Source organism: Seriola aureovittata, chromosome 21 (genome assembly GCF_021018895.1).
Source record: "Seriola aureovittata isolate HTS-2021-v1 ecotype China chromosome 21, ASM2101889v1, whole genome shotgun sequence".
In the NCBI taxonomy this organism is placed as follows: domain Eukaryota; kingdom Metazoa; phylum Chordata; class Actinopteri; order Carangiformes; family Carangidae; genus Seriola; species Seriola aureovittata.
The window spans coordinates 13,005,453-13,033,125 of NC_079384.1; the positions used below are offsets into that span (position 1 = coordinate 13,005,453).

At 46.2% G+C, this 27,673-nt stretch overlaps 1 protein-coding gene across 5 annotated transcripts in view; it reads right to left on the bottom strand.

Annotated features, from left to right (window-relative positions):
• LOC130162433 (C-terminal-binding protein 2) overlaps positions 1–27,673 on the bottom strand; it is a 99,700-nt gene that overhangs the window by 29,620 nt on the left and 42,407 nt on the right. The window contains exon 3 of one of the 5 annotated variants that reach the window (XM_056366169.1): positions 22,045–22,116. The exons of 2 other annotated variants lie outside the window; for them this stretch is intronic. In XM_056366169.1, coding sequence (XP_056222144.1) covers positions 22,045–22,116 — 72 coding nt within the window. Of the gene's footprint in view, positions 1–2,889; positions 3,782–17,945; positions 18,949–22,044; positions 22,117–27,673 lie in introns of those variants that run through there. 2 more of the 5 variants (XM_056366168.1, XM_056366172.1) reach the window with 2 other exon arrangements.

Consider the following 27,673-nt stretch of genomic DNA (forward strand, 5'->3'; position numbering starts at 1 on the left):
AGATCTAGGGCAGCAACAACTGATTTTCTCCATTGGTGATTAATCTATAAAGGATTTTTTTTTCTCCTCCTGATCGATTAATTTGCACGGTCTATAAAATGTCAAACACAGTGACAACAAATCTCACAACTACAATCATACTTTCATCCCAGCTATGTCCTTGTAATGGAACAAAAGCTGCACATGATGATTTCTTAAAGAATCCTCTCTAAGTAGACCATGTCTGGTTTTCAAGATGATGAAAATGGGCCTTGAAATTGTTTTTTTTTTTTTTAAATTGGTATCCATTACTGCTGGATATCATGTTACTAAAATCTTTTCAAGTCCCTGTAATAAAAAAGGTGGTGAGCTCAGAGAGCAGTCTAAAAACAGAACACTTCTCTCAATTAGAAGGCACAACAGTCATCAAAAATGAGAACTGGGTCACAATGAAAATTATTTTGGAAATCTAGGTCTCCAGTGAAACCTTTTTTTTGTTTTTCCATCAGTATATTTTAATTCTAATCATTCCTGTAGACAAATACTTGTGGAACCCGAACTCAGCCCAGGCTGGAGGCTGCGGTTCCTGAGCCAGCAACACTTAGTCAGAGTCTGGCAGCAGGACGCAGCAGAACGGCGCACCGGGAGATGAGGCCAGAGTTTCCATTATGTGGTGAAGGGAGCTGGGAGTCTCTTCCTACCGCTGGCCTCTGCTGCTGGTGTTATGTTGCCTCCAATGGTCGAGAAGAGGGACCAGAGGGGAACAGGGGAACGTAGGTTTGTAGTGGTCAGAAGTGGGGGGAAGAAGAGAAGAGAAGAGAAGAAATAGCTGCAGAAGTCACTTAAGTGGTAATGGCAGACCATACAAGCCCTCCACCATACTATCATCATCTGCTGCCACCGTTACCTAGCAACTCCAAGCTGCTGTTTGCAGGTGGCTCCTTCTTGACAACAAGGTTGGGTGGGGGCTGCTACTGCTGCTGCTGACCGCCAGCAGTTATGGCCATTCTCTGTGCCACCTTGAGCAGCACCGTGCTGAAACCTGATCCACATCCCCTCCCTGGTTAACACAGGCAGGCCAGTCAAACAGGAGAAAGCTGTGTTCCCGTGGAGGGGCGAGTGAGGTTATACTATAGATCTGCGGCCTGGACATTGTGTGTAGGCTTTGGTTCTGTTAGCCAGTTCCGCTTTGGATCAGGTTTCAGGTTGGTAAAATGGCTGAATTCTCCAAGAAATCAAACCGTTACCTCTTTTTGGTAGCAAAGAGGAATCTACAAAACGTTCAGGTCGCAGGCTTCTCATAACAAATCGTCACTGAATGCCAATTTGTGCCGTTTGAAATGGCAAACCTCGCTGGCAGTAGATTATATCAGCTGTAGCTAATTAACGCTAAGTCTCCAAGTAACTTGCCCAAAGGCCAAACTAAAACTTGGCTGTTGTCTGCCTAATGTGCTCTCTGCAATTTGGCATCTGTGCTCAGCCAAGGATAATTTGCTATAGAACGGGAAAAAAAAATCCTCTGACATCACTCTACATTTGCGAGTAAAGTGTGATTTTGCAGGTCAGCGGGAGCAACAGAGGACAAACAATCTCGCTGATGGCATAATGTCAGTTTCAGTACACTTACGTTCCCTGTTAAACTCATGCACATCTTATCAATATCTTTATCTGATCTGCTTATTAGTTCTAAATCGGGACTTCCTCTATTTGTCGCTCAAGAAAATGAAGGTATGCTCATGTAAATAAGCCAGAACAACTTTTGTTACTTGAATTGGATTTGATAAGCAGATTCTATACTAGATTCATATTCAGTTAAATGCTGTCAAAACGTGTGTGTAATCAGTGTTCTTGTGGTGGCACAAGTTGTAAAGGCAAAGTGAGATCTGCATTAAAATACAGACCCAACAGGAATGCACTTGCAACAAATGAACAAGAACCCACACACAACCTTGGCCGACTGCCAGGAGTTTGACTGTGGAGTAACGGAGAAGCTTGGCATAACACACAGATGTGCCGTTGGGTCAAACAACACTTTGTTTTCTGTGCTGGAGTTCGCTCCTTTTTTTTTTTCATATGGCACTCTGCCAGAGTGTGTACTTCTGGTTTACTGAGGCTGAATTACTCATTTACTACTTTCCTCCCTAGTACACTCACACACACACAACCTGCCATAAACACACACCCTTCATCTGCCAGTGACAGAGCAAGGTCACTGCATGAGTTGTAGTGGTTGAAGGGGGCGGGTGGAGCTGGTGAGGGGGGTGGTGGGTGGGTATAAGCACCCTTTGTTGGCAGCCTCCTCCATGCCCTTCCCTCCCTTCACTTCCCCAAAAGTAGCACACAAAGGCCACTTGTCCTGCACTGCCAGTGCCCCACCCCTGTCACCACCCGGCTGCCCGCCACACCAATCCATCCCCTGCCAAGAAAATGAGCGCACGCCTGTTTTAAATGGTACCCTCTGTGTGCATGGGAGGGCCGGGCCCCACACTCCACCACGGGACAAAAGCGGGTGTCAACAGCATCCATGGCACAGCCGCGCCGGTCTTCCCCTCCCTCTCTCTCTCTCTCTCTCTTTTCCCGCTCTTTTATTCTTCAGCGTTGCCCCGAGCTACAGAGTGCGCTCGGAGCCCAAGACCGCAGAGGAAGCGAAAACACGGAGCCAAGTGCAGCAGCGCAGGACGGGCGGACCTCAAAATGACAACACTGTTGGACTACTCCACTACCTTACCAACCACACAGCACACACAACACACCCACACCCACTCACACACATACACAACACACACACTCCTTCTTCCCTCCTCTTATCCACACTCCCCCACCCACTCCCCCATCCACCTACCTCCCTCCCTCCCACATGCCAGACTTTATTAGACATCCAGAAAAGAAAACAGGAAACATGCTGCTTGCCTGGAAAATGTTGTCTCCACATTCTTCGGCTTAAAAGCTACGCATCGCAGCAAAGACAGAAGACGATTGAGGCGAATGGAGAGGGGGAGAAAGAAAAAATAAAAAAAAATACACACACAAAAAAAAAGAAGTGGAAGACCCTCCGCAATAATCCAAGGAGGGTATCCCCCCCCCTCTCTCTCTTCTTCTCCACCTCCTCTTCCACTACTCCTTCAACCCCCCTCCCCCCTCCCCTGGAGTTGCTCCTCTTGGTCTGGCCCTGTTGGCGAGGGGAAGGGGTTTTTGCGGAGCAAGCTCTCACTAAGCCCCCGGCTGCATCATCTTCAATCCATGCCTTTGAGGGCTGGAAGAAAAGCAACATACACTCGCGGCGTCCTTATTCGCGCGCACACAAACACATACACACACGCGCGCGCGCGCAACGACGTGCAGGCTGGTGATCGGATGGTAGTGGGTTGTAGAAGGCGGGGGGGAGATGCTTTTGTCCTTTATTTTTAATCTCCCAGGAAGAAAAGGCTTCGGTCGGGGAGCGCGATGGCTGGAAACTCTCTCTGCTGCTGCTTCCTCTGCTGTTAGCTGCGCAACATCTATTCACTCTGCGTCCCTCTCTATCTCTCTCTCTTATGTCTCTCTCTCTCTCTCTTTAGCTGTTTTCTCCTGCCTTTGTCTTGAGCTGATAATAAACCAGGAGGGGCAGAAGAAAAGATCTCACAGCAGAAAAAAAAATTCTGTCTAAATCAAAAGTGCCAGCTCGAACATGCGGAGCTGAGCTCTCTGGGCTCGCACAATTCACTCCCCGGCTGCGTTCACTTCATAGGATCTGCACACACACACATACACACACACACACACACACACACACACACACAACACACACACTCGAGCACAATCCCTCCTCCCTTTTTCCCTCCTCCTCCTCCTTCTTCTCCCCTTTTTTATGTTTTATTTCTGATCTGGACTCCAGTGTTTTAAGAACGCCTGCCCCCTTTCCCCCTTCTCTCTCTCCCTCTCTCTCTCTTTCTCTCTCTCGCACACACACACACACTCTCTCTCTTCCTTTCGTTTGCTCCTAGCCTCACCTCTCTCCCTCCCTCCCGATTATTTGCTTTCCTCCTCTGCTTTTCCACTTTCATCTAGACCTTCACACCCCGCCATAACCACACACACACACACACACACACACACACACACACACACACACACACAACACACACACACACACACACAGACACACACAAAAACACAACCTCACCCCACCCTGGCATTTTGCGGGTTACCAGGAAGAGATTGGAATAGTGACATACACACTCACTCCCCTCCCTGCCTGTGAATATGCAATACACACACACACACACACACACACACACACACAAACAAACACACACACTGAAACACACACACACACACTGAAACACACACACACACACTCTCTCTCTCTCTCTCTCTCTTAACCAGAGGAACAATGCAACATTCAAGCCACTCCAGCAATAACATTACAGCTGTAGAGTTGGCTGTTTCTCGCACCATCAGGGAAGTCATCAGAGCCGAGTGTGTTAAGTTCACAGTTTGGTCCCTGGAGGGAGGGGAGCAAACTGACAGATCGCTCTGCTGAATGACTGCGAGGACGAGCGGCTGAAAACACCCTGTTTAGAATAACAATGTAACCGGAGCCTCCTCGCAACTCTGCAGCGTGGCCAGAGCACATACACACGAGTACACACACACACACACACACACACACACACACACACACACACACACACACACACACACACACACACACACACACACACACCTCGCCGGCTGCATGACAAGCGCGACCAATAGACAAAGAGCCCGGCACGGTCACACGCCAAAACCGATTATCACTGACAGTAAAGTGGAAAGGTGGAACGGCCTGAGCAGTTTAGGCTCATGGGGCGGGTGGATGTGTCCGTCCCGGTGTGAAGCCACTTTTCTTTTCTTATTTTTTTCTGTGCAGCATAATTGTGTGCATCCACTTTAAGTGTATTTTTATGCGTGTGTGTGTGTATGTGTGTGTGTGTGTGTGTGTAGGTGACTATCAGGGCTGCTGCTTCTCAGCGGCGAGAGTCCAACGAGAGGAGACACGGTGTGTCAGCCGAGCCACCGTCTGTAGCAATGACACATCTGAGGGAGTGTGACCATCAAAGGCAGCAGCCCCCACTTCCTGCCAGCCGTCCAGACACACATACACACCAACATCCACAGACGTACGTACACACACACACACACACACACACACACACACACACACATAAAAACACACACACATGTAGACACTCTTGATGGAGTGTGGGGATACGGCTGCCCCTCTGATCTTCCTCTCTTCAATAACATTAGAGGATGTGCAGGAGGAGGAGGAGGAGGTGGGTTGGTGGGGGAGGGGGGGCGCTGACTGACAGCAATATGTTAATATGGAACGTGGCAGATCACAGCTTAAAAGACAGAACCATCGTTCTGCGAGGTCGGGGATATTTTAAGAAAGAGAGGGGAAGGGAAGGCATATCAAAGAAGTCTGCAGATTTGGTGAATGGCCACTGATGACTGCTAACTCCACAGGTCGAGAGGTCAAATAGTATTGAGCTCCAACATAAGTAGTCAAAGATTATATCTGACTGCAGCTGCTCAGTTCACAGGCAGTGCTTATGTTCACTCCCTCCAGGATCTCAGTTTTTTTTTTTGCGACTACTTGGTGCAGAATGGCTGAATTTTCAAGCCTTTAAAACAAACTGCAGTAAAATTTGTGACTATTTTTGTGTTATTCTGAGATAAATCAAGGGAATTTTTTTTTGCAATCATTAAAAAAGTTACTGATGCGTAGATTATTTAACCAAATGGATAGTTTTGGGAAACAGATCTGTAACTTTTGACATGGACAGTCAGAAGGTGCAATGAACAGCCTGAAGTCAAGTGCTGCCTGTTAAGACAAAATTCTAGGGAAACAAAGTCCATCTCACTGTAGTCAGGGAACTTTGATTGTGGAAATTTTTGTCCATTAAAAGTGGTTCTGATCTGGATTCTGATGCTGCAGAATTCTTCGAGCGGAAAATTTAGGGCGGATCCGAAAACGAAATGCAAAAATCTCTAACTGGTTAAATTTGCTCGTGATCACAAATTCCTAGAGGGGCTGAGGTTTCTCGCTCCCTGAAGACCTGCTCGTGATCTCTCCAGCAGGTGCCGTGGTGACACTCAGAAGCTGATGAGTCCAGAGGGGGAGTGGATCTCAACGGAAAACGTAGCTGGACAGAGGGGACGGGTTATGTGCAGCCACCGGCCCGGTGCAAACTAACAGCTATATGCTCCCGACTCCAACAGTTGACGTGCATGTTGTTACATGTTTGGAGGGGGGCGAGTAAACACTAATGAGAGCAGATCGGCACAGCAGGTCTACCCCCTCCCAACCCCCCCCCACACACACACCAACACACACTTCCTCTTTCAGATGTAGAGCAGCCAAGCTTGGGTCTAAACCAGTACTGAAGGCTACATCTGTTCGCCCCTCAGCCACCATTGCCAAAGCTGCGACCACGCCTTCGAGCACAAGCATTTGTGCCTGCACACACCCAGTTATCACGACAGTCTGATGTACAAACCAGCGTGCCAGTCAAATAACACTATGCAGAGTTTCAAGTTTTTATTTCTGTCCCCCAAAATGTAAACATTTATGGTTTTTATGTTTTATAGCGCTACTACAGATAGAGGTTTATAGGCAAAAGAGCCACAGCGATGGTTTTCCCAAGAAGTATTTCCTTTTTCTAAGCATGGAAATGCATTTTTCATTTCAAATTCAGAGTTAAAGAATTCATAGTTCAGAGTTGACACTCCCATCTCCCTCCTGCTGCATGACTTCTTTAAGCCCTGACCTTTAGCACAGTGAGACATCAAGAGCAGCGGTCACGCTCTGGAAGACCCGACAAATGGCCCGAGCCTCCTTGCAGTCCATGTAGATTTACCGCTGAGAGGGAGCCCTCTTCTTTAACCAGCCTAATTATACTGTAAGCGCCCTTTTCCTGTAAGCGCTGGAACTTGGCTGCTGGATGTAGAGGCCTGTTAAATCCCCCTAAAGCACTTAAAGGGATTTTTAGAAAGCAAGTGGTAGAACGAGCCAACCTGCCGCCTGGAGACGAGGCTTCAGCTTGACCACATCATGACCGGAGGTTCACAGGTCCATTTCAGATGCTGGTCTCGGGTCAGCGTGGGTTTCAGCACAGGAGAAGTGTACCCTAGAGAACCCCCCCCCCCGTCAGCTTTTATGGTGGTTTTTTCTTGCTTTGGATTTTCTTTTCTCATTCTTCACTCTGCCTTCATGCTGCATCACTGCTGTTTTGACTTTTCGTAGTTTCAACTTGGTGTCAAAAGTGTGTACTTTATTTTATTCTAATGTCACTTCACCCAAATAACAAAACACATATTTTCTCAATTACCTGTAGTAGCATCTAAGTATGTTAAAGTTTTGGTTTGATCTGCTCAAGTTTTGAACAGATTTCATTGGAACTAATTTCTACTACGTCTTCTGTGGAGTACCACAAACAAAATCCCATCCACCTCCACAGTTTTGGGCTGAAAGCAGAAGTTTCATAGATTTTAGTTTCACAACTATTTGCAATGCTACACACTTGATGTTAGTGAGACGACATGTATTTTTTTTTATTTGATGAACCAACTCATCTTCTTAACAATAACAACGTAGCATCTTCACACCTGTGTTGTTTAGTTTAGCAGAATCCAGCTCTTGTTCATATTTCCCTTTGGTGCGATTTGTTTGGGCAGATCTGAAACGCAGCAGTTGTACTCCAAACAACCACACCAAGACCTTTGTAAGTGGTCTCAATCCAATCCCAAACAAACTGTGGAGTGGTTACATGATCTGACCTCAGTCTGACCCAACCACAAGGTGTACTCTGCAAGTTTGAGAGCTAAATGTCTAGCCTCATAGCATTGTACGCTATGTATACTGATGTATGGATGAGCACAGTCAAGAGACTGAATCGAGGTCAGAGCGGGACGACCAACCAAGAATCATTATCCGCAGATCTGCACCAGAGCAGAACAACCTATAGGTTTGAAAATGCCCTTAGATGCCAACTGCTAACTTTTTCTTACAGACAGCAATCTCTATACCCACTCCACACTTTACGCACTGGGAATGTATAATGCGTTATAATCTTAGCCAAAGGTCATGTTTGTTCGCTCGACAACTTAGTATAAGAGCTGAAACCTCTGAGGAAACGGGCTGTGAGCCAATCCAACCAAGATAGGGGAAGACAGGAGAGTCCCTCCTCTTAACATAAAGACACAGTCACTATACAACATCAGATACACACTGGTAACAGGTTTGTCCTTTTGCTCCATAAAACATCCAAACGTCCCCTGAGAATTTCTTTGTCCTTTACGCCCGGTGACACTTCTTTTCTGGGATTTGGGGGCAAGATGGTTGATCCTCAATAGACTGGACATTCTTGGTGTGACAAGAGGCGGAGAGAGGGAGGGAAAGAGAGCAGCAGTAGTGGAGTTTTTGGTGACGCAAGTCTAATTTCCCCACAGTGAATATTTATTTAGGAGGCCCAGGTTTATCCACTGAGAGGCACCTGCCGTGGCAGCAGCCAGGGTAAATAACCCCCCCCAGCCCCCCACCCCCACCCAGGCATGTATGCAGACACACACACACACACACACACACACACACACACACACACACACACACACACACACACAAGAGCCCCCCGCCCCCTCAGCAGCAGTCCAGATAACAACCCTGAGTCAACACTGCCTCTCTGCTTTTGTTTCCTCTGCCTCCCCTCCCACGTTCCAATCCCTGCGGAACCACAAGGACCGGGGCTGAAAAGATGTAGGGATGAGGGACAGAGAGATAGTGAAAGAGAAACAGAAAGAGAGAGAGAGGGGAGGTCTAAATTACAGCATGGGAATGCAAATGAGTGTATTTTATTTGGGGGGAGCCAAGGAGGGCAGGCAGGCTTTATTTTCCAGGCAGGAACAGCCCCTCTGTGGCCTCTGGATCAGTTGCAGCAACAGCGAAGGGAAGAAAAGCGAACATTCTCACTCTGCCTTTTTACTTGGGGAGGAATAAAAAAAGAAATATAACAAATACAAAACCCACAACTCTCGGAGGCTGGTGCAGTCATAAAATAAAATGATATTTTGCCGTGCTTTCACACCATCACGCCCACCGCTGCCACCTCCTCCTCTTCCCATCGCTCCCCCTTCTCCCCCACCCATAGCAGAGACACACTAAAGTTGCAGAAATATGGGCACAAATCACAGCCTGACCAAACACTCCACTGCCACCGCTGTCACCTCCCCCCATCTGGAAAAACAGAGCGAGAAAGCAAGAGTGTGTGCGAGAGGGAAAGGGACGAGGATGGAGGAAGCGTGGCGAGCCAGCTGCAGGTGGTCTCCAGATGTGGTGGCTCTGGGGACAGGCCACTCTGGCGCTGTTAAGGGCGACTCAGAGCTCCCTCCTTCCCCTTCCCCTTCCATCGCTCCTCCTTCTCTTTCAGTGACAGGAGCCATCTGGCCTGGCAGAGAGAGTGGAGACGCAGCAGAGAGTCCCACCCTCCCAAGTGTGGCCCCTGCGTGCCACTCAGCAGAGTGCACGAGTAAATAAAATGCATGCACACACACAGATACACGTGCGCACGCACACACGCACACACACACACAATACCTCCTGCTTTCCCCCCCGAAGCTGTCACATGGCTATTAACCCATCGAAGCTGCGGCCCAGCTGTGCTCCATTACAATAAATACACCAGGGTCGCCGGGTCTTGTCAGCCAGGAGTCAGCCATCAGATACTATGAGGTGTCCACTTACAGCCTTTTAAAGCTCACTTTGCTGAGGAGTTACAGCCATTTTCATCATCATAACCCCCCCCCCCCCCCCCGTTTCATCTTCTACACCCTCTGGAAAGAATCTCCCACCCACCTACTCATCCACCTCCCTCCACCATGGCAGATGATATTTCACACTTCCTCTGGAAGCACAGACTTCTTCCCCCACTACCAACAACACCCCGAAAACCCACTGTAACTGGAGTTTGCTTATTCGGTCACTCAATATGATACCTGGAACACCTGACACTTGAGCTACACCGACGCTGCTCAGCTTCCTGTACGCCATCAGCCGATGCTCTTCACTTAAGCTAAGGTGCAATCACCTCAAAGACAACAAGATGTTCTCAAAAAAGTTAAAAAAAAAAAAAGCCTCAAAACTGTTTCCTGGAAGACAAATAATCTGACTTGTTTTATTCATAGGAAAATAAAATAGCCTTCCCCCTGTCCAATTGTCAGTCATTACGACTCTTTTGAGAATAGTTTTGGAAAAGGTTAGCCAGTTAAACCCCTGGCTGCTTCCTGCAGGCACATTTGGTCTTTGTGTGGCTTGGGAATACTCTTAAAAGGATTCCTGGGTAATTGTCTATGCTGCAGTAGAAATTGGGTATGGAGGAAAATGGACTGTAATGACTGAAAGGGTACAGGGTAGTAGTAACATAATGGCCAATGAGGGAGACGCAGGGTCAGTGCTGCACTGTTCTCTCAAATATTATTGAATGAATAAAACACTACATGTCCTATTAGCATGTACAACATACCAAACAGGGGAGGAGGGGATCGCCCCTTGAGCAGTTTTTATTTATTTTATTTATTCATTATCTTAGCAGCTGCTCTCTGGCATAAAGGAGGTTTTTTTAAGTCTCTGTCCTTCAGGGGAACGGCATTCAGCTTGCTTGTTAGACAAATAAAAACACTAATGCCAGCAAATGGCGAACACAGAAATATTCTAATGTGACTAAAATGTCCTAAAGATGTAAAAAAAAAAAAAAAAAAAAAAAAACAGAGCTCTGAAGCTTGAAGGATTTTTTTTCCCCCCTTTTCCTTGCTGCCCATTTTATATATTCTCACATGGGAGATGTTCTGAGAGTCCCTGCTGTGTTTGTTGGCTGCTGAGCTAAATGAATGGCACCCAGCAGCATTGATTTGCAGTGCGGGCCGCAGATCAAACCGCAGGACAAAAGACGAGGCAGAAGGACAATGGAGGAACACAGTGGGCCACGTGGGAAACGAATGACAACCGGTCGATCGGGACGACCACAACCGACCACAGGCTCGCTCGTTCCAAGAAGGAACATGCCTCAAAACACGCGGCGGGGAGAGTTAGCGACTCGACCGCAGCTACACGACAAGGTAAACCCGCAGTGGTGGTCAGAGGGACGAGTTCTTCCAGGAGAGAAATAGCCACATGAACACACATTACTGTTCTATCTTTTTGGGTTTTTTGTGCATATTCTTTTCATCTCCTCTCTTCCTCAATCATATTCTTCATTCTGCTCCGTCTCTCTCCACCACCTCCTCGCTTGCCATGGATCATGAAGAAAGTAAATATGTGAGCAAGGTAAAGCAATCGGTTAACCTTTGAAATACCCTGGCAAGGAGATCTGCCGCTCTTTACTCTTTTCAGCTGCAAAAAAGAAAAAAAAAAAAAAAAGAAAAAAACACAAGGTTGGCCACCACTTCAGAGGGGATATTCAATATCCATGAGCTTTTTCATTTCACACTGATGAATAATTCAGGGTGACCTGCCCACCACTGAGTGAGAGAGGAAGAGGGGGAGGGAGACCAAAAGAAGGAGGACTGGGGAGGTGTGCGGAGGTAGTTGTCTGTTTTAGTGGATGCAGCTGTTTGCCGTTCGACATGCATAAAACCAATCTCCTCCCCAGCTGCCATGGAGAATGGAATAATATACGGCAGAATCGACGACAGATAATTGGGGAGATTATAGCAAAGTGCTGCTATTCTTACAAGCGACGAGCACTGCGCATACATCGCCGCTATCCTGTAAACAATACAGCCGCGGGACGGGGAGACTAGTAGAATAAACATGAAAATGTGATCTCCAGAAATAGCTGGAAGATTCTTCTCAACAATCATAACATGTCAGTAGATGAGCACACACTCGGGCATATAAACACACAGACACACACACACACACACACACACACTCCTCATCTCGCCAGCAGCGCTTTAGCAGTGACCTTTGGGCCTGTGGAGGAGCACGCAAGGGCCGGTGTGACAGCAGCTAAATTCCAATCACCTGGCCTCCAGTCATCGCGACAGGACCTGGAATATTTTCTTAAAAAGAAATAAAAATTGTGAAAGAAGTATCTGCTTCTTTTAATTTGAAGTCAAGACTTCTCCAGCACAGTTTTATGGTTGTTTCAAATCCTATTTCAGATCCATTTAATCTTCAAATAAGTGTGAGGAATACAAAGTGCACTTACAAAAGACGGAAACTGAAAACGTCTAACCATGACTCAGATCTTTAATTCAACTTTTTCTAAGGATTTGGCCACATCAGTCAGGAATTCACATTCAGAAATTCTGAAAAAAAACTTTTTGTCCATCACAAACTGATGGAAACTTCTCCCCGACGTGGCTCATAAATAAGCTACAAACAGTAGCAGCAGCACAGTAGACGGGGGAAAACCTAAGACTTACGGCCCTCTTTCTGACCAGGAATGGCGCTTTGACCCTGTGCAGAGGTCAGATGCTACTGTCGTGCACGTACACACACATACAGTCAAACACTCAAGCTGTCACAAGCAGGGGGAGACCAGCTGTTCCTCATTCGCTCGAAGGCCCCGTTCCCTCCATGGGTTGGCTTGCTTCGCAGAAACCATTAATCCCTCTGTGAACGCAACCGATGGTTTGGAAAGATCAACCATGAGAAAACAGCGAGGGAGGGTTGAGGGTGGGTGGGGTGAGAGGGGATGGGGATGGGGCTCAACAACACTTTTTTCTTTTCACTTGTTTTTTTTTTTTTTTTTCTTCTTAGAAAAACTACTGCAGTGGAAAAATAGATTTTCCTGGCCATATTTCCCCAGGGACAAAAACAATACAGAGGCTAAGTGGAGATGGAGCAGCAGATAGTTCATGTAACATTTACCAGGTTCTCGGGAAACTGGAGACACATGACAGAGGGACTGCACACAGATAAGATGCTTAAGAATCCAGAGGTGAACAGTGACCATTTGACAACACAATCTTTGCAGAGAGTATACAACGCTGCAGTAAGAAAGTTTTAGAGCAGCAGTGTGTGTCTTTTGTTGCTTTGGATTTGCACTTGAACTCGAACCCCAACCAAAGTGTTACAGAAGAGTCTTCAGTCTTGACAAACCAAGAGAGGCACATGATCTCATTCAACTGGTTGTTTGTTTTAGTTGCTGAAGACCAGAGTGAAGGGGGAAAAAAAAGCCCCTGAGACAAGTGTCGAAAATCAAATATGAGGAGTTTATTGATATGAGGAGTTTTGTTTACTTGTCTGATTATTTTCTGTACCCCAAAGTGAGGCAGATAGATAACGGAATCAATTCCTGAACTGCTCATCTAGTGGATGGAAACACTCTCAAATTAAAGTAACTGTTTTGTCATTGTTTAATTTTAAAGTCAATGTGCTGGAGACAAAAAAAAAAAAGCCTCCATGATACTCTACAACTGCACATTTAAACAGGACTGCACTGTAGGCATACATCCAGATGTGAATGCATGTAATTCATTGAGCATCATGCTGAGGTGGTGTTGTAAGATATTAAAACATGAGCAGGGTTAGACTGATTATTACACAGCCACATTCCCTGTAATAACCCCTGACCGATGCCATGTGAGCCCAAACCTCTTGTCTGTCTCCATTCATTCATATCAGTGGGATTAGTGCGGATGACACAGTCTCCCACTGACACGTGATGCCTGTATAGTAGCATTTAGACACACACACACACACACACACAAATCCATGCTAGTATTCATATGCACACAAACACACACAGATGGCTGCTAGGACCCCCCCCCCACCCCCACCCCCCACTAATTCTCATTCTTTTCCTAGACAGGTAGCGTAAGCCATTAGCCCCCCCGCAATAACCCTCACGTATTACCACGTCAACAACAACAACAAGTAAGGAAGGGATCAATATACAGAGCAGTCGGGAAGTATTAGGACAGTGATTCATTGTTGTGTAGCTTCTGTACAGCAGAACATTAGAGTTGAAATGACACAGTGGTGGGGTGTAGTGTGAATAGTGTAGGGTCAAAAAGTTGTTGGTCACATTAAAATAAACTTCAACTCACCATAATAAAATTAAAATTACAAACTGCTCGGTTGCTGATATGGAGCCAAAACAATGGCAATCTGTCCTAATACTTTCTGACTGAATAGTAAATAGAGCTGGTCAAAGGAAGAAAGAGACAGATAGAGGAAACTGAAGGTCTTGTCCCCGCGTCCTGCTGTCAGCTCTCTCACATCCAGCCGGCCTCGGATGAAGACAAACACTTCCTGCTGCTGACAGAGGGACATCTGTGTAGGCTATGTATGTGTGGCAGGATAGTGGTGGTGGGGGGTGGGGTGGGGGACATCGTGTGTCGTCCAGAAATACACACACACACACACACACACACACACAAACAAACGCCAATATCACGAGACAGGAATTGTACATGTGATGCAACATAAGCACTAAATCATAGCACTCTGCCCTCGTGCAATCAGACAGCAGAGTGGCTACGCAGGAAGACAGACATTACCTCGTGTCTAAAACACTCGCAGAAATACAGGCGTGTCCAGAGACAGAAGTCTGAGGCCACACTGACACACGGGGAATGTTTTCTTTCTCACGGGCCGAGTGGAAAAACAGGCAGGAGTGCACGCTGAAATCAATGTCAGACACCTGAACAAAGCAGTTTAGCCAAGGACAGCTGAGAGCACATTAGGCATGCATCCTCGTGAATGTCCTTCCAAACACAGGAAGGGAAATTAAAATCCCATTCAGGCCCCCCATGGGAGCCATGCACTGGAAGGTTACATAACTGTCAGCTGCAACAGTGATGGCTTCCTGTCAAAAAGAGAGAGAGAGAGAGAGAGAGAGAGAGAAAGAGAGAGAGAGAGAGAGAGAAAAAGGGGACCTGCCATGTTTTGAGCAATCTCCCTGTACGCAGCGGATACAACTTAGGCACAGTGTCACCATGAAACCAGACTTATACAGGTGAACCTGTCAACTGACACATCCCATATGGCTACAAGGGCCCGTTGCCAAGTTCCACTCTCTCTCCTTCCTGTAAACCACACGCCCTGCCCCCCCTCAAACACACCACCACCACACCACCATCCCCACACCGCCTCCTAATTCTCCAGCCCAGAAAAGTACAGCTGAAGATGTTCCGCGGATTATCTCCACAAGGAAACCACGTGCCGGCATTTGTGGACAACATGCAAAGTGTCCACCTTAGTTAATCTACTGAGCACGCACACCATGCAGAATACTAGCCAATCACGTCTCTAGCTAGCAGGGTGGCTATTCTGCTTCACGTGACACTAAGGTTCGGTTTACCCACCTGTGCTGCTCTGAGGGATGCCACTGACAGACAACTCCATGGCCAATGCGAGTGCTGCAAGGCGCTCTCCCTACTTTAAGTGGAAGGGAACTGTTGCAACTAAGCTCGACTCAAACGTTTAATGCCATTATTAACACTACTTACGGCTTTAGCCAACCAAAGACAGCGCCCAGTTAAGAGGAGTACACAGGCAGGGCCCTCCCACCTGCAACTTTTACAGCAATATTTTTAGCTGCAAGTAATTTCAGCTCTGCACACATCTTTGCTTTCACAAGTCAGCTCTGAGAATAAATAAGAATTCAACAATATGGAAATGCGGACGCCTCAACGGCTGTGTGTAAATGTACACTTTGATGTAAGATGATAAAAAGACTGGTTTGTATTGGAAGAACTACCAATTTATTCAGTAGGTGCAAAAGGAATAATGTGTCAACTTTTCATCAATATGCATGCTTGAACATAAAACACCATGCATGTAATAAGAGCTCTTCACTGGTGTACTAGAGCCTTTGCACAAAAATGAGAAGCAATCTCTTGAGAGAGGGAGGGAGAGAGAGAGAGAGAGAGACAGAGAGAGAGAGAGAGAGACAGACAGACAGACAGAGACAGAGGGGAAAGAGAGTAAGAGAAATGTTTTCATTAAGTGCCTTGCAACATCTTATTATTTTCACTCAATTTTCTCCTGCCTCAAACTGCAAATGGCTGCTCAAAAGGTAACAAGTGCACAAAATAAATGTGCAACACTGTATGCAGGTCTCCACTTTTCCCCTTTCCTTAAATGTGAAGATTATCTATCTCTGATTACCACTGAAACCTGCGTTGCCTAGCAACACACAATTAAGAAGTATGCTTTCCGATCGTCTGCAAGGGCTGCCCATTATCAGATGAAGTTACTGAAGCAACAAATGTCAGCTACATGCAAATGAGTTTGTTGTGCTAAAAGTGTATTTGAGTGGGGAAATATGGCTGCCACCGTGACCTTGAGCAAGCAGCGTCTATTTGCATGAAGCTCGAAAAGGGAACTCGCACCCCTGCTTCCCCCACAACTCCTTCACCCTCCTCTGGATCTTGCACCTCGCTTCTTATTTCCTTGACAACACAAGAAGGGAAGCCACTTCATAAAAGTCATTACTCTATAACAAGTGCAGCAGCCCACAGACCCATTAGAGAGGCAGGCAAGATGCAGGGTTACATGGCTGAAAGCAAGGTTAAAAGATTTAATTCTTCCCTAAGCTCATCAGCTCTCATCAGCAGGGAAATATATCAGCTTGTTAAGAGGAGAAATCAAGGCGTTTATGTAGAGAAATAAGCTAAGATAATGCCTCGCTGGAGAATTCATTGTCACTATAAACTGAACACAAAAAGCTGCCACACTATTTACATTAACCTTGTATGAGACAAAAAAAGTTCCACGGAAAAAATAAACATAATTATGAGTTCTGCGAGGCCACTGAAGATAAACAATAAATATATTCACAGGAATGTGGTGAAAAAGAAAAACCCCACTGTAAAAACGAAAAAAAAAAAAAAAAAAAGACAACTTTGCTCTTATTGTTTGCAATACCACGTTTACCAAACCGTCAAAAGTAATTTCTTTTATGGCTCTCAGTCTAGACAAATGTAAATGGATTCTTAAGAATTTGTAAGTGAGCATCATAACTGCTCATCATAACTGCTCCCACAGCTGTGGGATGTTTTGGAAAAATGAGGAAATTTCCTTCCAATGTACCTACCTACTTGTCTGAAATGACAACAATTGACTTTGTTTAGAAGTACAAACAAATATGTGACAGAACATTTACCTGCGCTGCAATGCAACCAGAATTTCAAACAAACAACAGGGTGTCTATAAAAACAGCTACCTATTATAGTCTACACAACTATACATCCAATTAGTGTAATTGGATTTGAGGCAGTTAAGCCTCCGATTAGGAGAGAGTCCTGTGTAAAATAGAATGGCATCTACTCTGCATCAAGAGAATAAACTTTTACATACTAAAGACAAGCTGGATGTTTATGTGTTTTTGATATTCACTGACTTTGTCCTGTAAAAAAGAGATGTAGGAGTATATTAAGAGAAGAGCTACTAAACACCTTCTTCTGTCTAGAGCTAGCAAGAGTCAAACTGTTTTGTGAGTGTTCACCTATTATTAAATTTTCAGCAGAGTGGAACTACAAAAACTACTGACCGATAAACAAAGTGAATGAAAAGGACCAAAAAATGTTGAACTCTATAACTGGAGCACTGCTCATAAGAAATGTTTCAACTTGGTGATGAGACAGGATCCCCTCCGGCAAATGACACAACTCTGTTGCAATACGTGTATAAATAGTTGCGTAATTTTGAAAAAGATCTCTCAGAGCAAAGCTACTTAACTTGTCAGATGCATCTTGCATGCTACTTCCCCATTCAAAGAGTTGTCAGTGTGATGTTTTGTAGTATGCCAAAAAATCTGCCTATTATATACAGAATTAAATCTCACTATACATCTAGTTTATCTATAAAATAGAATCAGAAAAAGGAAATTATTACCAATACCTACAGAATAAAATATACAAATCAGCAACGAGGACAAAGAAAACAGGAGAGAGGGTTTGAAGAAATTAGCGAGAAAGGTGAGGTTTGACATTACTTGTGTCAGGTGTGGTGGCCATGGTTGAGACTATGACAGGTGGACCAGTGCGACGTCCTACCATCTTGGCGTTGTTCAGATTTTGCGCTTGGAGATTGGAGGAAGAGGTAGCAGGAACAATGGTACTCTCAGAGGCAGCACTGATTCCTTTCCGAAGAAGTTGGGGGCTGTGAAGGGGGCTTGGCGCTGCTACTGGCGATGCTGGGGGAAGGTTGGGGGCTCTCTTCATCAGCTCCATTGGGGAATAAGAGCCTGAGAAGGTTTTGGGTGCAGCTCCAGGGGTGCCCGGGGCTGGTGGAGGCTGTTGTCCAAGAGCAGACATGGCAAGACCAGTGTGGGCATTGTACATGGAGAAGGGTCTTCCCTGAGTCACAGCATTGCCATATCCTCCAGGGCTGACTGGAAAAGCTCCACTTGCCAGGGGCCGTGCTGCTGGGTAGGTGGTGGTCTCCAGGAGGTGCTGGGAGGGTGCGCTGCTGGGTCTTCTGCCAAGAAATTCTCCCATCCTGGGGGACATGGTCTGAATTGTGGTGGGAGGTTGCTGCATCAGGTTGGGGTCCATGGTCAAACCCTGGGGCTGCATGTAGAGGTCATTGCGATGGCTGAAGCTGTTGGATCGTGTACGCGGTGCTGTCCCACCTGTCTTGCAACTAAGCACCACACGGGACAATACGCGGGCCTGGGCCAAGTTAGGGGCCACAGAGCGGACATCATGGTCCTCCATCATCCCCAGCGTGGCAGTGGAATCAAAGCCATGTTGCAGCAGGAGAGTGATAGTGCTCTCAGCCAAGCCTTCAGATCGCAGGAAAGCCAGGAAGGAAGGGTCCACCATCTTCTTGGGGTCTGCAGCACTGGGATGGTGAAGAGGCAGGCTGGAGGTCACTCCAGGTGTGGCAGCCACCAAGGCTGAGCTGGGGTCATAGCTTGGGTCGTAAGGCAGCCTCTGGGAGGCTACAGCTCCATAAGCCCGGGGGAGAGCTCCGTCCATTCCGTGAGAAGCTGGGTCCACCACGGAACTGGTGGCAGCTGGCTGGCGGGGGTCCAGGGACAAGCTGTTGATATTGTTATAAGCTTGGCGAGCAGAGAGAGACGGTGGCTCGGCAGCGTAAATAGGAAGAGGGGGCTGAACCCCGTAGACTGCAGTAGCAGGAGAGCTGCCACCAATACGCTGGACGTCTGGGATCATCTTAGATCCCAGAGTTTCCCTGTACAAACGGCTCAGCTCATGAACGGGAGGGGGAGGAGGTGGCGGAGGAGGCGGGGGAGGGGGTGGAGGAGGAGGAGGCGCAGGGGTAGGTGTAGAAGCAGCAGCCAGCATGGAAGGTGTGGCCCTTGCCTGTCCTTGATCCCAGGTAGGCCTCACCCCCCCAGCGCTGGGCCCATAATGCGAGGCTGATCTGGTGAGCAGGTGCTGGTTATCCCTATAAAACCCAGATTCTTCAGGTGGCTGACCAGATAAGGCAGCGTCAGCCAGGTAGTAATCCTGAGGTAGTGCAGAGGCCCGGCCTGCCATCGCTTGCCTGAGGTAGAGGCTGCTGCTCAGATCGGGCACGGAGTTCTTCGTCAGCAGCTGCTGCCCATGCCGATCCTCCTGGATCTGCCTGTACGTGGAGGACTGGAGGACTGGATCCTGTTTCTCACCAAGATCTACTTGCTGGTGAAACCACACGCCACCGTCTCCCCCACCCAGTGCCAGAGAATTCCTACGCCCCGCAATGGTGCCGCAGTAGTGACAGCGTCTTGCAGCACTGTCGTTCTGGCCTTCAATCCATTCAGGACCACGCTGGCCCAGAGAGCCACCAAAATGCGACTGCTCACTTGAGTTAGGCATCAGTGAAGACAATAAAGCGGACGGCTATAAAAGCGGAAAATAGAGCCGGGTATTTTGTTTCAACTCTCCAGTTACACCCCCACCCCCACCCCCCACCCCCCCAATCAAAAAGGAGTGGAGAGAAGAGGAGTAAAGGTGAAGCATGAGCCCTTTTACCTGATCTGCAGCTGTAGTGCCCCCCACCCCCACCCCCACCCCAGCCCCACCCCTCCCCTCACTCTTAAGTGCAAGCTATCATGTAGCTCCCTGCTGGCAGCCTATCTAAATAATTCAGCCCTGGAAACATTAGAAATCCATGAGGAGAGAGACACAACATGACAAACACATAGAAATAGCACACACACACACACACATACACATACACACACACACACACAGTAAAACACACCTTTAAGGCGAGGCTCTACTCCTTTCTACAGCAGGTATCATGCTTGTGCTGGGCAGCACGCTTACATTCCAAACTAAGACCGAGGGTAAAGAAATTGGGCTGAAAACTCATGCTGGACAATGACAACAGAATGGAGGAGGGGACGAGACGCGCTAATCCAATGGGGTTGATGCACGCCATTGGCAGGGACAGTCCTCTCGTCCACAGCGTTTGCCACAAGGGGATTAGCGTCAAACTAAAACCTGCTTAAATCCACTGCCCCCTGTGACATCACTTGAACCAGATAGTGTACATAGGCAGCACGCTGCTGAGGCCCCTGGATGTGTTCACTGAGTGTAAAGCTACAGTGTTTATGGTGCTCAGTGGTTACTGCTAACCCCTCCACTGGCCTGCAGCCGGCATCCCTCTGGGCATGAATGGATATTCCCAGAGGGATCGGGGAGGTTGGGGACTGACATACTTGCTCTAGTGTGTCCCTCGAGAGAGAGAGGGATTGGAGGGGGGTTGGTAGCAAAGGCCAGACACATAAGTACTACCGAGGGTCAGATTCAATCCAGTGGCTACTAGAGGGAAGCCAGTAGATGCTCCACTCAAACCATGAAGAATGCACAGCCTCCTCTACTGGGCAACGACAGATTCACATATGTGAATACACACAAGCAAATACCCAAACAGGCAAACACAAGCAAGCATGCAAAGAGTGAAGAACATGCAACCGTGCATAGTCTTTGTAATAAAAAAAAGTGTTTGAGTAATGCAGAATCTTTTTCCACCAATCGATGGTTTATAAAGCATCAGAAAATAGTAAAAAATGTCCATCACAATTTCCCCAAGCCCAATTTTTTTTTTTTTTTGAATTTTTTTTTTTTGTTTGAATTTTTTCAACAGTCTAAAAACTGAAAGTTTTACAGTTTACACTGATACAAAGCAGGGAAAATCAACACTTTTTAACCATTGAGATACATGGTTTCACATCAGCATAATTCAGGAGCTGCAGAAGTTTCTTTATCTTGAAAAGTGTCATACTGGGGCCAGGCTATACCTGCTTCCTAAAATGTTGATTCACACAATGAATCAGCATGAACTGCACTTTTAACGAGGCTTATTTCCCCTCGCAGAGCTTGCACTTTGCACCTACACACACACCAGATGTACAAGAGAACAGATGTGGCTTATCTAAGATGTTGCCATCAGAGATAACCGCCAGTGTTTACTTGCCATGACAAGAGCAATGTAAACACAAAAAAAAAAAAACAGTGGCAGGAGGAGAAGAGAAGGGAGCTTTGATAAGTGTGTGATGGGGGGGGAGAAAAAAAAAAAGCTGATAAAGCGGGAGGCTGCCAGCTTTGACTTCACCTCCAAGATGAGACAGTGTGGGATAGGACAAGGCATGAGGGGAAGGGGATATGATTGGACTGCACTGGACCGTGACAACTAGATGGCTTCAAGCCTGTTTCTATTCTGTGCTTTATTTCTGTTTGAAATAGGCAACAGGGGTTTAAAGGAAGAGTTTTCTCAGCGTTCTCCTGAAGCTGAGACACAGAGACAGCGTGACTGAGATGGGCTAAATTTATTGCAGTTTAGGAGTGACAGGAAACTGCTATAGTACTGTCTCTTTATGGTGTCCCACTACCTGTCAAGTCACAGAGGGAAACGCTATAACCAGCTTGTTTTCATTTTAGAGCTTAAGTGATGCAATAATGATTTAAGACCAAAAAAGAGAAAAACAGATTGTTTCATTATGGAACATCCAAATTGGAGAACATTAAGTAGGTCAAAACAAAAAGAAATCAGAACAGTTTCTTTTTCCCTATGGCCCTGCACAGTCCAGGATGATGCACATGTGAAGGATGGTTTCTTTCATCGGAGGTAAAGCATACCTAGCAATTTCCTTGCAGTGATTTCTGAGCGCTGTCCTCCCAGGTCTGAGTCTCCCCGCGCTTTTTTGTCAGCTGTAAAACACACCATTAATCACTGTGTTGTATCTCTCTACGGCAATCGCCGACAATAACTTCTTTTAATAAGCCCCTTCCAGGGCCGTGTGTCACTCAGATCCCCGCTTCCCGACAAAATATTAATAACAATAATAAACATCTCAAGTACAGTCGGGCTAGCGTTGCTAAAAGTGAAACAAGGATATGGCATATCATATCTCCTGCCATGCAAATTGCTGCATTTCCCACAATTCATAAGCAAGAGAAGCTGGGGTACCATATTCATCTTGTCTACATCCTCTGATATGCCTCTCATGAGAGCTGCTCCATAATTAAGTGAGCATGCTATATTACACTCATCAAGCAACAGGGACTCTGTACTTGCTAGCATGAATAATATAATAGAAGAAAAGAAAACCCCCAAACTTACACAGTGGATATTTGGTGAACAGCATCAGAATTGATGCCAACACGCGGCTTGCTAGCTCACAGCCAATCCTACAGCTCTGTGAAAGACCTCTAGGTACAATGTGTTGAACAGACGTCCAGCAACAGTCATGCCTTTGGAGCAATCTGGCCATCTTTCTAGGGCACAGGACGCTAACGGCAGGACTTGGCAGGCAGGGCAGGGAGAGATAGCTGCAGAATGATTTACATAGCTGCGACTCTACAACTGCTGATCCATTAAACTTTCATAGGGACTTCATAAATTAAAACCATGACTGGAAGAACTTGAAAATTCTACTCAATTACTGTGATTGTACAGTATATTAAAGTTTTAACGAGCCTCTGGGCCTTTTTCTTGCTCTAACACAAGTACAGGGAGGAAGGAGGGGCAATGAGGAAAGAAAAACACATGGTACCAATTCTGGTCCGATGGCTTTCGGAGGACTCACATCTGCTGTGTTATCAAGACACCGTCCTCCGCCTCTTTACCACCTCACATCTCTGTGGTGTATGACACAGCATGTCGCACGTTTGTACGGGTGGGAGGACTGTGGGACCGAGTGAGAGCCGCTACTCCAAACCTTCTATCAACAGGGCGAGACCTGCGGTAGACTTGGCGAGGCGACTGATTCGAGTTTTGTCTTCCATTTTAAAGCGGGTTTGGTTTGTTCCCGTCTTTGCCTCGCGCGCAGCCCCGCGCTCCGCCTGCCTATCATTATCAAGCCAGTGGCCCATACTGCATCACAGATGGGGCAGACAGAAGGGAGAGACGACAGCCCGCTTGCTTTTTGGAGAGACGAGGAGTGTGCAGCTGAGTGAGAGAAGAGGGAGGGAAGGAGAGCAAGAGAGAGAGAGAGAGAGAGAGAGGAGAAAGGATGGAACAGAAACTGTGATTTGCTTCCACGTCAGTGATGGAAAAAAAGGTTTTGGGATTCTAGTTCAACGAAATAACACTTTTACAACACATTCAACGAAGTAGAAATACAGTGAAGGGTAAACATACAGTACATACAGAAAAGCCAAAATGTATGTATTTATGGTGATCAGTGGAGGCCAATCCATGGTTTACAAAGGTCGGTATGTTCCCTCGCATTTTTTTTTCATCTGACAAAATTAATCAACTAGTCACTCATTAGTGTTTAATATTGTCTTAACCCAAGCAGCAGCACAAGACCCTAAAATCCCCAACACAGAATACAGTGTAAAGTGAGCAACATTCGACTTCTTGATTTAAATCAATTTAAAAAAAAAAAAATCTGAACAGGCTTCTGGTGTCAGCATTTCACACTCGACAGTTTTCAATCCTCTATGCTACGGATATGTCGCGGCCTGAGGTTTGACACCCAGCCTTTATTCTCACACGAGCACCGAGCATCAGCCCACCACTCACTTGTGCTTGGCACAAAAAACAAACAAACGCTATTCAAAGCAAAGACAGACAAGAAGACAGTGACATCTGCAAAAGAATGGACACCTGACTGTGCATGAAACAACCTTTATCAAATAACAACCTGTCAAACACAAGACCACAGAGCCTGTAGCCATCAGACGACATGCTATGCTATGTTTAGACAACAATAAATGAAAAAGCTCGAATATAATCAACACTGGAAAGAACAATTGTCTGCTGAACTACTTTTGTGTTTTGTTCAGCAGCTCATATGGATGAATTATATTCCTAATTAAGCAACAGTAAAGCGCCATCATGTAACACGACATTAATAAAATGCAGATGTTGATTAAAACATTATCTGACTAGATTAGAGCGGCTCTAATCTAACCCAGAGGGGAAACACCATTGCAGTCTACAAGCAAAAACAACCATCTTAGCAAAGGGGGGGGGGGGGTGAAATATAAAAATAAAAACAGATCAGAAGCAGAACTGTCCTCCCTCCCAGCCACACAGCCCAGTTGCTGCAGAATGATAAACATTGGTTCAGCTCAAATTAAGCTGAGAACATGAAAGGACCTGAGGCTGGGAGGAACATGGGCCATGGCAGATCACTCCTCATCTCTTCAGATGACAGAAATGAATCTCTTCACCCCTGAGAGAGAGCGAGAGCGAGAGAGAGAGAGAGAGAGAAAGAGTGAGGGAGAGAGAAAGCTTCTCTCTATTCCTCATAGCGCTGAATTAAAGCTGATGCTTCCCAGCAGTTGCTTTGATTGAGCTAACTAGCAGCTTTTGATAAAAACAGTTGCAACCAGCTCCCTGCCTCCTTATTTGCAGACAGGCCAGATTATGCTAAATACATATCAAGGACTTAAATGGCTTAATCAGCCTTGTCATCTCGCCACCGGGTTTCCTTAGATACTGCATTTCTGATCCCTCTGCCATAAATGCTGATGTAAAAACGCAAGAATTAACCATTTGGGCTGTGGTATAATATGAAAAAAATATATAAATGTCTTTCAGTGTCAGGAAAACAGTAGAAAGAAAGGCAAAGGCTCTGTTGGACAGTGCAGAGAAAGTGTGGTCTCAGCAGACGTTTTTCAAAAGAGAATGCTCCAGATTTCCGCTTGAAAGAGATTGAGGAGAGACAGCACGACTCACGGCTTCAGCTGCTCTGTATCTGTTTGCCAACTGCGGGCCTGGCTGCAGCGTGAACCTGGACTAAGATGAGTTGCTCCCGACAGTAGCCAAAGAGGCCCTGTGAGGATTTTTACCTGCATGCGAAACAAAAAAGCAGAGCCTCGCTTCATGTGTGTTCTCTCCCTGCGCAGAGACAATCACCATGGCAGCCTTATCACGCCGCTACACGCAATCAGTGGGACAACTTTGCCTGGTCATTGGCTCATGAACAAATCACAAATCACAAGCTGTTTTTTTTGTTTTTTGTTTTTTTCTTTTTCTTTACGCCCTCACAATGGCCGCCAGAGGACTGATTCACTGATCCTGTATGATGGCCATCTGGAGGGCTTGTGTGTGTGTGTGTGTGTATTTGTGTGTGTGCGTGTGTGTGTGTGTGAGAGAGAAGGAACATCGACAGGTATGCTCACCATGAAGTAACTCTGCATGCATCACAGCAACACCTGTTACCGTCTCTCTGTGCGTCTCTGGTGGGCTTTGAGCACATGCCCAGCAGAGCAGACTAACTGTTGTTCCCTCAGGAATGACTAACTACCTCAGATGTCTGATTCACATGGATGCAACAGCTGGATGTGGACCGACGCCTTAATCTGGAAGGATTTCCACCAATGAACGATCCACCTGTGCTATGAAATTATTATATGACTCGCTCTCAGAGCTAAGCCATTAATCAAAAGTACTGGAGTCTTATCGCCCTAGTAATCATTAATTGATAATATGAATCCTTTAAAGCAGCGGTTCCCAACCTTTTCAAACTCATGGCCCACTTGCAAATCTCAAAAACGTTGGCGGCCCACATCCGACCCCATAACAATATGGAGGCCAAATAATGCGTTATCAGAGCACATTGAAAGCAGGGGAAACATGTAGGAACTTCAGTTTTTCTTTTTTGTTTGTGGGGGGAGATTACGTCTCGATTCACCATCTGTCGATTGACTCTCTTTCCTTTTAATTCTGCCAGTTGCTAACCAGCTATTTCATTTTTTTTTTTTGCCTTGGATGTTATCTTTTAGCCTGAGAAAGCAAAGAAGTATATGATATGATCCAGCGGAGCGACAACATTAAAGTTGCCATCAATGGCTTATCACAGTGATGGACCTGAATACGAAAGGGAATAAGGGCATTTCCCAAAATGCTGCATTATTTCTTTGTTTTTCTTTTACAAACATTTGTCTTACATATGTCACAGTTAACAGTATTGAACGTTAATTTAATAATTTTATACACCATCTTGCATACATGTGCTATATTCTGATATTAGACTTAATTCATCTGTATTTATGCTCATTTCTGGGGGGGTTTAACAACGTGAGGACGAGCTGTATAATTCAAGAAGTTCACAATTTGTCCACATGTTGGACTTTTTGTTGACTGATACTTCTTTGGACTAAAACGCTTATAATGTGACTGATTCGAGGGAAAACATTACTTACCCTAATCAAAAATAAAAAAAATTCTGAAAACCTGGCTACGGCTCTGATTGACCTTAAGAATGAAGTATTACATTTCCTTCTTTAATTTTATTTCTTTAACTGACATTGATCATGTACTGTAATGTATTCTCCTCCTCATGCATGCTACAAGCTACTGCTCCGGATTCAGCAGTGGTTGGGATCAAATACTAGCTTTGGGTTTCTTGGGCCCAACTCTACGGGCTTCATACAGGATGCGCAGCATATGTCCCTCATTTCATGTGCACAACGCTGAGGTGCTTACATCATGCTGCAAAACAAATATGCTGGCAGTGGGGGTAATGGTGCGTCTAGCTTCATTTTCCAGCACTGCAGTCATGTCTGCCTCTCCCTGCGCTGGCTCCAGGAGGGCCCAGCGGCTTAACAAGCCTCTCGGGGACCCAGACAGCAGAGAGGAGATGATTTTACCTCAGGACACAGTCTGACAGACACACACACACACACACACACACACACACACACACACACACACAAACACACGCACACACACATTGGGCAAAGTCAAACAAGTGGGTTTAAAAATGCACATCCACAAGGCTTCAGACACAGTTTATACACCCACACAAAGACTCATATTCCTTGTTGCCTGGGCTGACTTTGTAGCTATGTGCACAGCAGGGGGCTCCTACTCTATGTTCAGGCCCTTCAATACAACACCACCGCTCTCTAATCCACAACCTTAAGCCTAATAATCACTGCAGTGGTGATCCATGGTGTAAAATTGGCTACTTCCAAACATCCGTGACAGGACAGCAACCATTCAATCCCCTGCGGTAATCTAACTTGAGTTCAGATGTTTACAGATTCTCAATAACCACAAGTCACATAACAGACACGCCTACACAAACAAACAGCCGCACACAGAGAGAGAGGCCAGAGTAAAGCGGTAATCTCATTTACATCCGCCAGATGACTGTTTGCTGCTGAGGTCAACATTTATACACTGGTTACTGTAGAATCTGACATGTGCTGTGTGCCAGGAGAAAATCATAGCAATCAATGGGTATTGATCATCAATAGGTCTTAGGGTTGTGCTAACAACAATAAGGATGGTTAGCTAGGGGATGTA